Below are 13,687 nucleotides of genomic sequence, written 5' to 3'. Positions count from 1 at the left end.
CTGCACTTTCAATCTTAAGATCCTTTACACCTTCTTCAGCTTCATCAATATCAAATATCTTTTTTGTTTTTTTCTTCTTTTTCTTTTGATTAAAGAAGTTCAAGTCATCTAGATCATCAGAACCATCTTTTTTCCTATTGTCCTCTTCATCAGCTTCCGTATCTTTGTCCTCAGTCAGCTCTGGCTCCACTTCTTTTGTTTCTGAGGGCTGGATTTCTTCTGTTTGGGCATCTCCTTCCTCATCTAACATAAAGGGCTTCTTCTTCTTCTTTTTCTTCTTGCTCATAGTAGGAACAAAAATCATCTCGTCCCCGGACATGGCTGTGGTTCGAGTGGGCTCGGCACGGACGAGAACTCGGACAGGTCAGCCCCAAGCCCTGGCAGCAGCACGGATCCTGCCGATACCTCTCCCACCACGCACTAGGTTCTTGCCTGAATTATTGTTAATCCCATAGTATGAAATATTCACATAAATGAATCCATTGAAGAAATTAAACATTGGCATGATGTCCTTGACTGTTCAAATTCATCTTCTTGATATTACTGGCTGCTGAGGACAAAGACCAAGTCACATTCATGTGACATGGCCACTAATACACAAGTTACCAAAGATTACCCCCAGAGGTACCTAAATATTTCTGCCATTTGCCACCAGTAGCAGGTGAGTAAGCCTGAATGCCTCCATCCTCCATTGTACAAAGATGTAAGTATACAGATGACGGCCTTTGATGAGCAAGTTAGGAGCTTCTATTGCAATGGCCTTGACTGTGGTGTTATCACTATTCTACCAACTGGATGGCTGATAAACCCCAACAAAATTCAGGGTTCTACTTGTCAAATAAAATTTCTTGTGACTCTGTGGGCAGACTGACAATGTTCCCTCTGGTAGTCAAAGAAAACTGCTATCTCTTCATTCTCAACGAACAAAAAGAAAGCTTAGGATCTTATTGGAATCTTTAGGTGTTGAAAATGGTATGTGCCTCACTTGCAAATTCTACCTGGACCTTTATATTATCTAATCCAAAAAATTAGCATGCTTGCATGAGGCACAAACCAACACAATAGGTTGAAAGCTGTCCAGCAAGCAAGGCCTTCTCTTTGCATTAATGTAGCTACAGTCTCTGCAACTGATGATTTTCCTGATTGGAGCCCCTGGAAGAAGTAAGCAGCCTCTACTTACAGGTGCCCTTTTGGATTTTAGACAGGTCAGCTCTCTGATACACAGGAGCCTACCAGGTGAACCCCTACAGAAACCTAGCTGTTAGGCAGCTACTGGGCTCTTGTGAAAACTAAACTCTTGGTCTGAGACTGTCTGGCCTGCTGATTTTCAATCAGGGCCAACTCACACTCAGTGACTAACAAGATGAGAAACAGTCCTATGAACCTCATTTGTCAAATGGCAATGGTATATTTGAATTCACAGCTTACGCACTGGCCCAGGTCTCTGGTGGCATCTCAGCCATACATGGAAAAGTGGCTCGTTCGAACTGCTATGAATAGCTTAAATTTAATTCTCTGCTAGATTTGCCATCTCCCTCCAGACAGCTTGCACCCTTAACCACAGCAAGAAATCCACTGGAAACAGTAGGAGTTGGTCCCAGCTTTTGCACTTCCCATGGAAGGTACTTGTCAACACCTCTGGATGTCTCTCCTGCTCCCATTTCTATAACTACTGCTTAGCCACTCAGCAGGGGTAGACAAGCTATTGACATGGACAAATAGGACACATTGTGTTGACTGCCTGCATGCAGCCCCTCCAAAACAAGGACTAGAACCAGTTATTCACATTCAACTTAGTGAGTTAAATTTACCTGAAAGTCAGCAGGAACTGGCTATTGAAATATCTCCCGTATAGGTCAGGGCAGGGACACATCATTCTCACCCACAGCCCTATGTTTTGTAGCTCATCTCATGTCAAAGGTTTCCCCACTTTTTCCTGAGGCTGTCTAATTACATCACTTCATCTAACTCAGTTACTTTCTTTATACAAAGAATGTTGTGAAAACATATAATAGTGAATAATTCATAAAACAAAGCCAGCAACTTAGGAGTTATATTTTTCTTTCATGCAAAAAACTGAATACCTCTTTTGTCTTTTGATAAACCAGCAGTGATTATAAATGAACCAGATCCTTCATGGGTACAAGCCATTCCTGTAACATAGACACTTTCACGAACTATTTTAAACCACTGTTTTTGTAATAACGAGAATATTATAAACTTTGCGAAAGTATGAAAATAATTGTCCAGTCAATATTTTAGCTTAAGTGACATGTAATACTTATTACTAAAATGTTGCTTTATGCTCCTTCTCAAATTACTTCATGAATATATAGTTTATCATCCCAACTATATGTCATCTTCTTTTTTATCATTCAGTTACAACTGTTCAATAAATTGTTTATTATCAGAATAAGTAAGATACACTAAAGATAGTTCAAATTACCTTTTAAATTTAAATCTCTAGTGTTAAAGTATCTTGTAAAATTTTGATTATGGAATAGATATTATGTATATGGCTCATAGCTTCTATCTTCCTGCCCTACCCTCCCACTGTACACTTCCTTATGACTGCTTTTTGATGATTTAGGCTTCTCAAAACACAAACTTGACATTTCAAACCTATAATAAAAGCATACCTTTAGTTACATTTCCTTTATGACATTACCCTAAGACCTACAAGGATTAAATCCACCATTGTGTTCATCAGCATGCAGCTAGTGAAATTAGTTCTAATCTTTGTCACAGACAGAATTAATCTAGGAAACAATGAAAACATACTTTTTTTTTTAAGGAAATAGATCATTTTTGTTTTAAGCATAGCTCCATCCATTTTACACAAGGCAGATTTTGACTCATTTGAGGTCTGTTTGACTTTTCTCTGGACACCTTCGTTCGGTAGCATGATGGCTGTCCCAGGCTAAGGCAGCTGGTGTCTCCTCATTCCTTTCCTTTTGTTCTTAATGGTATCCCCAGTTAACTGTAAGCTGCTTGAGATCAGAGCCTATACCATACTCATTCGTGTTCTGTCATCATTTTCGTTCTTGCCTGTAGTAGGCTCTCAACAAATGGAGACGGAGTTATGTGCCAAAGAAATTAGGTCATGGGTACCTTAGTCCTCCTTTTAGCCAAATCTGCATCTTAATGAGTTGAAAGAAAGCCAATTCCTAAGGCAAGGTTTCCTCCTCAGCTTTTTTTTTTTTTAAGACGGAGTTCCACTATGTTGCCATCAGTAAAGTGCTGTGCCATCACAGCTCACAGCAACCTCAGACTCTTGGGCCCAAGCGATTCTCTTGCCTCAGCCTCCCAAGTAGCTGGGACCACAGGTGCCCACCACAATGCCCAGCTATTATTTTTTTGTTGTTGTTCTTCCAGTTGTCATTATTGTTTGGCTGGCCCAGGCCAGGTTCGAACCTGCCACCCTCAATGTATGTGGCTGTTGCTGTAACCACTGTGCTATGGGTGCAGAGACTCCTCCTCAGCTTTTGAACCAACCACCAAGTAGTCCAAGACCAAAGATTCTCTTACCTTCTATCAACCCAGACACATTTAGATAGCACGTGTTGTTCTAGATAATGTAACTGATATATTAATATATACCACCAAGTTATTCTTCCTGGATGAGATGGCATTGATGAGCTACCATCACCAAGAACACATTTGAAAGTTTATTTTTTACCTAGTACTAATGATGGCTTCCCATTGATTTAGTTATTCACTGTCATTGATCTCGCTGGCCATCAGTGAAGAGAAAGCTAAAAGTATCAGGATTTTCAGCTATAGACTTGGAACTTTATGTAACAAATTTATCTCCCCTGACCACCTGTGCTATTCTGTCTATGGAGACAAAAATTAAAAAACAAATAAATAAACACAAGGATACACACAGTGACGTAAAGATTGAATCAGCATAAGGATGAAATTATAAGAAACCATAAGTTCATTTCCCCGTCTTGCATACAGAAACCCAAATCTGGTATTTAGAAACAATTTTTCAGTCAACTGTCTAAAAAATTAAAATGGAAGTGTTGGTGGCATAACATTACCAGGAAAGGAACTTAACAGCATATGAATGAGTAACTTATAATGAGTAATGTGAAAAAGTTTCAAAAGCTTTTTAGGTAAGTTAGTTACACTTGAATTTTTAAAATATTTCCCAAACTTTCATTTGAGAGTGGGAGTAAACAAAAGTGTGGCTACCTTCAATTATGGCCGTTGCAAATCTAAGCATTGAGAAGATCTCTGAAGAAAGACAGACCCTGTATTTTTTTTTTCATTTTCAGGTTTTTGAACTAAAACTGATTCTTCCTTCTTACCTTCCTAAAATAAAATAAGGGTGCAAATATGATTTTTATTTTATAGAAAGACACAGCATGGAGTCAGAAGACCTGGATTCTAATTGTTTCTATTAACTACTTTGGAACCTTGGGCTAGGCATTAGTAAAATAATGGAATTGGACTTCTCTCTATATTTCTAATAAATAATCTGAATTCTCTGATTCCTTCTGTTAAGAATGACAAGCATTTCATGTGCAGTAAAATGAATAAAAGTGTATTTTACACATTGCAAAATTACGGAATTTAAATGTTTCTTTCTGTTAGGAATTTTAATTGTACATTACAGCTGATTTATGAGAGCACCACTTTGGTGGTATTATTGTAAAACTTTGGTTGAATCACCATGCTAGTTTTGAAAGGTTTCATTGCGTATTTCCTCTTTAAGAATGTTTTTTGCTAAATACTCTTTCCTTTATACAATGCAAGATAGAAAGAAAAATTGTGCACATTTATGTAATAATTTGATACTTACAAGTACAATTTGGGGGTTATTTGAATCCATAAAATTTGCATTTCATAATACAGAGACTCTTGTGAATTTGTAAACATAAATGCTAATACCCCTATAAATTCAATAATATATCCAGCAACATAAATAAAATGTATGAAAAATATATATTAAGCTATGAAAATATTTCAAACAGCTATCCCTTGGCAGAATCATCTTGCTTCATAAAACACTAAATTTCTGGGGGCTTTATCTAATATTATAATTTTAGGTATATGTTAGTATGTGTGCTCTGCTTCTTCCAAGTTTTTTTTTTTTTTGTGGAGACAGAGTCTCACTGTACCGCCCTCGGGTAGCAACCTCTAACTCTTGGGCTAACGCAATTCTCTTGCCTCAGCCTCCCAAGCAGCTGGGACTACAGGCACCTGCCACAATGCCCGGCAGCATATGGGGCTGGCGCCCTACTCACTGAGCCACAGGCGCCACCCCTTCTTCCAAGGTTTTATTTTCAAATTTGTGTAGAATTTTATTTAGTTCAATTTATCAATTAGATAAAATATTTTGTGAGTGATCTCTAGATTCTACAGACTAAAACCAATGAAGCACTTTCTGAGAAAAAAGTTATATTTTTTGTGCTATATTTAAGGAGGCCTTTTTTTTTTTTTTTTTTAACTCCGAGTCCAAGCTCTGTCTCCCAGGTCAGAGTGCTGTGGCCTCATAGCTCACAGCAACCTCAAACTCCTGGTTCAAGTGATCCTCCTGCCTCAGCCTCCTGAGTAGATGGGACTACAGGCACAGTCCAGGACATCTAACTAATTTTCTATTTTTAGTAGAGATGGGTCTTGCTTTGTAACAGCTGGTCTCAAACTCCTGAGCTCAAGGGTCCTCCCACTTCCCAGAGTGCAGTGCCAAGGAGACATTTCTTAAAATTCAAGTTGGAAAATAATTGCTATTCAAAATACCAAAATAATAGAACTTATTAGTTACTTTTGTTTGATTAAAGAATTTAAGCCTAAAATGAAAGACTTTAATCCTTTCCCTCTTTCTCCCTTCTTTCTGCTTTCTCTTCCTTAGCCCTTCTCTCTCTTCTTCACACAGGTTTCACATGGGACATTCAACTAATGGCAACTTAATGTAATAATCTGTATCATTTCCATAAATTTTAACTTCTGTTTACCAATTTTATATTTATCTTTAACATTGTAAACATTTCATTTAGACCCATTCTCTAGGTAGCGTGCAATTATGAGCATTTTAAGGTACAGCTGAATAATTTTAAGGTACTCAAAGATATGCCATTCTAATATTGGTGTGTCTTGCCTCTAGATGTCTTATTTTTAACTGTTTTGCATAGCCTTCCTTAATAACGACAATGACATGAAATCCAGGCAGATCATCTGGAGTTCCAATTCATCAAGAAATGTGAGCAGAAATCCCTGCCATAATTTATGGCTAATTATTCCCATTCTCAGAGATAATTCTGAGACCATTTTATTTTTATGCTAATTAGAATTATACTAGAATATGCTAACTTGAATTTATCATTAACATAATTATGGACAATAACTGATCAAAGTCAGCATTGCTCCTTACTTTCAATTAGGAAGTATCTTTTCCAATACAGATTAATTATTGTTGAACATACTGTTACCCAAAGGGTAAATACAGTTAGGGGGGAAAAAAAATCAAACCATCTTTTGAGTTAGCTTCTGACTTATTTACTATCCACCTGGCCACATGTGAATATTTGCAAGTTTAAATACATAGTTCTGAATGTTCTTCTCAGCCAAGCACTGAATTTAACAACTAAAATGTTCAAATCTAGAAAATCAACACTACAATGGTTATGCGTAGCCCCGCCTGACTTTCCACGCAGCTGTCCATATTTACTTAACCACACTTCTTGCCAGTGACTTGCTCAGTGCATTTCTGTCTACACAAGGAAAGAAAAAAGCTCAGATTCAGTTTGAATTAAAACAAAACAAGGCCAAAAAATGTCTTGACATTGGAGAAGGTGAGATTTTAAGGCAATTCTCAGTAAGAAAATTGCCTTCATAATTAATCAACTTTTCCTTCCCATTTCTTGTGTAAGCAGAGATTTGGTCCTTGAAGGTGAGAAAGCTTATGAGTACATCTTCTCTCTACACCAACTGCAAAGAGCAAGAATGACAATTAAATTCTTATTCCCTTGGATTTTTTTATAGGAATAATGACACCAGGAAATTTATATTCACGCATTACCTACTTAAATGGAGCACCTTTTAAAGTTTCTAACATTTATTTCTGGATACTATTAATCTACTGCTTAAAACACAAGCCCTATAACCGAGCGTTCTATAAAGTAAAAAAATAAAGTTAAAGTCAACACATTTTATCACTTCTTTTAAAAATTAAATCATAAATTGTCTGGGGTAGTTTTGTTTTTAAGATTTCAATACATGGATAATTGGGGGTAAAATTTTAGTGTTTAAATGATCTCTCCTGGTGCTCACTTATTTCCCCATCTCCCTTGCTCAGACTCTGTCAGTGAACACAACTCCCTATTTTCTCTCAAATCAACTAGAAATAGGCATCTGAAATAGTAAACATGTTTCAGAAGAAAGGTTGGGGGGGGGGGACGTCTACAGAAACACTGTGTTTATGCACAACTCCTGAAGCACACAGATAGTGCCTGAGCATCTCAACACAAGGTTCTGTAATCCTTCTATATCCCTCTTTTAGCCACTACACAGAAAGAAGAATAGGCGCTTGGCTTATTGCATCTTATTGCATTTTCAAAGCAGATTTTAAAGAGTAAGTTTGGTACTACTCTCATCTCCTTCAAGAAAAAGCTTCTTATCCTCAAGAGTTGCAGAGCTTTTCACAGTGTTTTTGCTGAAGGAGATTCGCCGCCTAGCCAGGTGCTGGGTTCTTAACCCGCAGCTAAGATCAATTTCGGGGGAACAGGTAAAAATAGGGCTGAGCGTTCCCTGCACTCAGCTAAGAACCTCTAAATATACAGAACACGTCTGGGCAGTGTAAATAGTTCTGCACTTTACAACAACAATAACCAAAAAAAAAAAGTTTAGTCACAATAGCTTTGGGGTTTTTTGTCTTTCTTTTTCATGCTTCAACACACTCCTCAGCAGCCCAGGAGCTGAGAAACACACTAAGTCCAGAAACCGGAACCACAACGTGTCTGTGTCACTTTCCTGAGGCGAATGTCAGAAAAGCTGGAGAGGCACCATCATGTGGAGGGAATGAGGTCAGAATTCACTGAGGACTGTTCACTCAAAGAAGGAAGACAACGGGACAGTGGGGCTCCCAAGTCAGGTTTTGGGAAAAGAAGGAAGATGGGTCAAGGCGGACTTTGTGGAGAAGGCTTTGTCAGCGCTCGATGGGGTGAAGGGTGGCAAGATAGGGGCCTTTGAGCACTGGCTTCAGGGGGTGACGCGGGGACAGTGAGGGCAGAAATGACCCTGTTTGGAGTGACAGGAGAGTCGGGGCCATGCACTGTGCTGCTAGTGCAGGAGCCTGGGAGCTGGAAGGTAAGGGAGCTGCAGGCACACGTCCCCGAGAGGAAAGGGGTTCAGGCTGCCAGCAGGTGGAGTTGAAATAAACATCCCTTTGGGGACTACCGTGCAGCACCCTCCCTAGACCCTCTGCCCGGAGGATGGGGAGTCACAGCAGGTGGTTTGGGGCGCCTCACAAATTTAACGACGCTCTATCCGCCACATGCCTTGGCACCCGACCCCCTGAGCTCTCCGGGCTACTCACCGGTCCCGGGGGGAAAGCGCCATACGGGGCGCGCGCGAGGGCTGCTCGGCGCTGGCGGCAGGCAGGGCCGACGGCGGTGGCGGCGCTGTCCTAAGAGCGGGACTGGAGCCGGGGGAAACGCAGGCGGCGAAGGCTGAGGCAGGGGCGCGGGGAGCTGCGGCCGCGGAGAGCGGTGGACCTTGAGCTGCTGCCGCGCCGCGCGCGCTCTCTGCCCATCTCCGGCTCTGCCGAAGCGGCTCCTGCTGCCGCCTCTGGAGGAGACGGAGGCGTGGGGGAGGGGCGAGGCACGCGGCAGGGAGGGACGGAAGAGCCGGGAGGGTGGGGAGGGAGCGAGGGGAGAGGGGCAGACGATCACCCCGAGTCCGGAGGAGGGAGGAGGCGCGCGCTAGCCCAGCGAAGGTTCCCACTAGATGAGCTCGTGGCGGGGATATCCAAGATGAGGCGAGGAGTCTCCCCCTCGCCTCCCACCTCCCCTTCCCTTTTCCCCCTTTGCGCCCTTTCCTTGGGCTCTTCCTTTTCAGGTTCAGGCTGGGGGTTACCCAAGCTCCGCAACAGCCGCGGCTTCAGGGCTGGTGAGAGTGCGGAGTCCGGGAGGCGGCCGCGACAGCCCCTCCAAGCCACCGGCCTAAGGCACCTGTGCGCGCCCACACCGCCGCCCGCTCCATTGCGGTGGCTACCGGACCGGATCCGCAGCCTGTCGCCTTCCCTTTCTTCCCTTTCTAGTCAGATTCCGACCCTACATGTGCATCCATGACATCTGCGTAGTCCCCCTTGTAGTTCCCCCATTGCTGTTTGTTTCCCTGGGCGCTCTTTGGCACCCGCTGTCCCGCCAGAAGGCGCCAGCAGGGAGCTCAGTGCAGGCGACTGTCGCCTGTCCCTTAGAGCTGCTGCCCGGGCAGGGGTGGCGGTTTTTATTTGCTTCCCGGGCTGACCAGCTAACGAGGTAAAAAATATCGTTTGACCCGACTGCTTTGGACCACATTCTCATTGATCTAGGAAGGTTGTGAGAGTGAAGGGCACGGTGACAGTCCATTACCTTCTGTCCTGGTTCCCTTCCTCCCTTCTCTCAACATCCTAAAAACCCAAGGCACGACTTAGCCACCACGTTTAATCCAAATATTTCTAGGTCTCTTTATTGCAGAGCTTTTCCGTCTCCCCTGCATTCTCCCAGGGTTGGTGCCGCTTATCTTACTGTGGATTTTTGTTTGCTCTAATAGATTGTGAATTAATCCTGTATATTCTCAAACTACGAAGAGAAGAAGCCAATGCAAATAGATACCATATTTAGCGCAGGTACACGCACGGAACTGGAGGTGAATTCACATGTTCAGTAAATGTAAAAACAAATGCGACGGTACTGACTGATTTACATGAACCATGATTTTGTTTTATAATCTTCACGTGGTAGTTGGGCTAGTCAGGGAGCAAGTAGATTAGTCAGTGTGCAAAAGATGACTGGGAGGGGTAGTCTAGTGTAATTCCCCTTAAATAACATAACCCATAAAGTGATCATACTTCCTGATAGCCCCTAGAGAAGGATTTTGGTTTTGTCTGTATTTTTTTAACACAATGATATTTCAAAAATGATACTTTAAAAAAATGATATTTGAATTGGTGGAGTCATTTTTTTAAAGGATCATAGTTCCTAGAATAAAATAGGTATTTCATTTTATGTAAGTATATCTTATATAACAAATGTACTCATATTAAAGTAAGTGCTCTCTTGACTGTAAATGCAGTGTGGGAAAACATTTTCAATGCCTTTGGCTACATCTAATTATCAATGAAAAGTCTCTAGATTTTCCTATATACATTCACTTGGGGAAAAAGTGTTAATGATAAAGTATTACTTGATGATCTGGGCATTCTCAACTTGTTTGAATTTTTCCTGTCAAGTATATCTGCTAATGAAAATATTTGATTTCACATTTACCTAATGACCTGAATAAAAGAAGCACCTCCTCATTAGGGTAACATCAGACATCAAACTTTTAACACATATCAGCTTTAAAAGCCAAATAATACTGTCTCCAGATGTCCAGGAGTGCACAATGCAAATTCACCAACTGTTATTCTTTTAAAGAAAACCATAAAGAGACAATTCAACTCTCTAACTCTTCTCAAAATTGTCTATATTACAGAGGTGAACAGTAAATTTTAAAAATGCCAGTGACTACTTTGGGAAGGGGTGATTACAAAGAATTGAAACTCCAGTTTTTTCTCATACCTCATTAGGACACCTCACCCCTTACTAAGGTAATTTGTCTTTAAGAATTTGTAAAATTTTCCTCCTATATTTGATTATAAAACTGTAAGATTAATATTTGTATAGTCTAATTTTATGGTTCTAAATGGCAAAGAAAAATAGGCGAAGTAAAATGCCTTAAAACCAAGTAAAAAAAGGGATGATTTTTAGAGCACAGCAAGACAGGCTTCTGATTCCTTACTTCCACTTCCCTCTCCCAGTGTTTGGCTCACCAGAGACAAGAACAGGAGAAATGGTAAGCAATGGAATGACATTCAACTCTCCTGGGAAAGGACTTGGATTTCAGTTTAGATTCTTGAACATGATGAAAACTTTTATGTCACCTCTATTATGGCATTCTATTCCTTTTATATTCCCTTGTCCTTCTACAGCTCTATTAGTGCTGCATGTGTGTTACAACATGAGAAGCCAAAAATGAATATACTGGTAAAATGAAAGTTTAATTTTTTTAACATTGATCTTTTCAGATTACTTAGTTGAAAACAAATTCTCACACTCTAATTTTCTGAAATCAGAAAGACTCAAAGCCTTGTCTTTGAAAAGGTACTGCACAGGTGCTGGATATTGGTTAGCAAAGGAAATAACATTGCTGTATTTATTGAACATATATTTAGTGAGCACTCCCTGTGGTCAGGCAATATGTTAGGCCTTAGGGATACCACAGGGAAGAAAGTTCCTAGCCAAGCCCTTGCAAGGCTTTGAGTCCAATGATACAATAAAAGTGCTTTATCACTAAAAGATGTTATAGTGATAATGATGATGATGATGATGAATTTCAAGCTCAAATATGAAATACTTAATAAGTAATAGGCATTAAAAAAGGAAAGAGAGAGGAAGACAGATCATTAGGCTCTGCTGTATTCAGTTCTACATGAACTACTAAAGAAAAGTTAGTTAAGAAAGTTATATTTGTTGTAGTAAAAGGAAACAATATTTTTTAAGCTACAGAAAATTTTGATGAGCCTTAACTTTAAAACCTAAGCATCTGCTTTTATTAGTAGTGAAAAACAGAGAATGTTTTTGTGGTTACAGAGAGTTCTGGAAAAGTATATATGTACTATACGATACATGTAATTAGCGCTGCTGAAATTATGGGCAGAAATCTAGGATGAAAATGATGTAAAAATTAGTAGCTTTCCCCTTTTCCTTCCAAAGAATATACCAAAGCAATAAAGAAAGTTAAAAGAAAAAAAAAACAAAAACATAAATTCTATTTTTAGCAAAATCAAGGGGTGGATAATATGTAGTTTCTAAAACACATATATGCAATGCCATAGCTGCTGAGACTAATCAGAAGTTTCAGAAGAGAAGAAGAAAGAAGGGAAGAGAGTGGATCTAGTGATACCTAATTTTAGAACGCACGGATGAGAATGTACCACCTGAAAGTGAGATTTTCACTGGGAAGTGAAAAATCTATTTCCTGTAGTTACAACAATAGATTCAGTAACTAGAATTGAAGCATAGCTGCAAAAAAGGAGGAATGAAAGAAAGATGGTAAGTGTTGAGAGTACTCCGTTGTGCCAAATGTCACAAAATCTAAGAAAAATATGATTAATTAAAGGTGAACTGCTCATTTTGACTTATGAAACCTGTATTTCTTATTTGCAGCAATCAGTATGAAACATTTGGCTATGGCACTAGGAAGCAAGGGAGGGATATGCAAAGATGAGGCAAAGATTAGACAGAGGAGGGGCATTTGTAAAAAAGCAGCCTCTCTGTAGCAGCAGCAAAGAGGAAAGCATTCCCAATCCCAGATGTCTCATCTTTCCAGTAAACCAGATGAAAAATAATCTTAACTCGGTTATTTATAAATAATTAAAAAAGAATGGACGCAGTATCAATACAAATATAACATAGGAAAAGACTGCTGGAGGAGCAGGAAATGTATCAGTTGTTGAATAATACACATCATAACAATATGACCATAGTGAAGTTGAAAAATTTGTCCTAACATTATGTCGTGAATTTTCCTAACTTCTCAATGAAGGGATTGCTTCTGTTCATGAGAACTGCTGGACACAAATGCAAGAGCTCAGGGAGGGATGGTGCCACAACAGCAGCCGGTTGACATAGCTGGCAAAACTCAGAAAAGAAGTGGAAGAAAAAATAATACCATCACAAATTGAGAATAAAATGGAAGAAGTACAGTAAAATAAACACTGAGATACAAACAGAAAGGGAAAGATGGCACAGAAACAAGAAAAGTTAGAAAAATGAAATGGAAGTAAAGAAAGACGTGAACAGAATTAGAAAGAATATAAAAGATAGAGAACATAAGCAAAGGTAATCTGGTAGATACATAGACAACAAAAATCATGAGAAAAATATGTATATAATGTATTATTAAAGAAAAAAATTCATGAAAGAAGACTTAAAATTTTACTTTGAAAGGAAACAGTGATTACCAGAGAAAACTGCTCCAGAATCATCAACAGCAATATGTAGCCTAGAATAATAACTAGAATTTAAATATAAAAAAGAATCTTTCAAGCCTGCAGGCAAAACAATCAGTAACTTACAAAGGAAAATATTATGAACAGCCTCACAATTTTTCACTACAACATTCAATAGTCAAATCACATCATTCAATATTAGTGGAACAAATTCTGCAAGGTAGTTCTTCAATATAATGGGTAGGAAGAAACAATTAGTGGGTCTCTAGGAAATCACTAAAATTGAGAATGAAATTTGGCTTTCTAAGAGATAAATCAAAGAGATTTGCTGGATCAAGGAGTGATTATTCATGCTAATTATCTGGTTACCTAAAATGTTAGACTATGGCAATTAAAGCAATAGAATGTAATATAAATCTCATAGACCCTAACAATATTAAAATGACGTATTTAAATAAAATTTGGAAGAGAAAGGCAAAGAAGATG

The 13,687-nt window shown here is 39.5% G+C and overlaps 2 protein-coding genes across 2 annotated transcripts in view; both read right to left on the bottom strand.

The window, feature by feature from the left end:
- The window catches only part of FUT9 (fucosyltransferase 9), a 251,541-nt gene extending 242,662 nt beyond the window's left edge, over window positions 1-8,879 (bottom strand). Inside the window, exon 1 of the mRNA XM_053592664.1 lies at window positions 8,543-8,879. The gene's annotated coding sequence lies outside the window, so the exon portion shown is untranslated. The remainder of the gene's footprint in view (window positions 1-8,542) is intronic.
- On the bottom strand, window positions 2-520 carry LOC128585519 (eukaryotic translation initiation factor 2 subunit 2-like; the record flags this gene model as incomplete). Its single annotated transcript, XM_053590596.1, has 1 exon — window positions 2-520. A coding segment is annotated over exon 1 (318 nt), but the record flags the coding sequence as incomplete, so codon positions are not given.
- Window positions 8,880-13,687: the final 4,808 nt, after the last annotated feature.

The sequence above is a fragment of the Nycticebus coucang genome, chromosome 5, assembly GCF_027406575.1.
Source record: "Nycticebus coucang isolate mNycCou1 chromosome 5, mNycCou1.pri, whole genome shotgun sequence".
NCBI lineage: Eukaryota > Metazoa > Chordata > Mammalia > Primates > Lorisidae > Nycticebus > Nycticebus coucang.
This window is presented reverse-complemented; position numbering and strand designations above follow the sequence as displayed.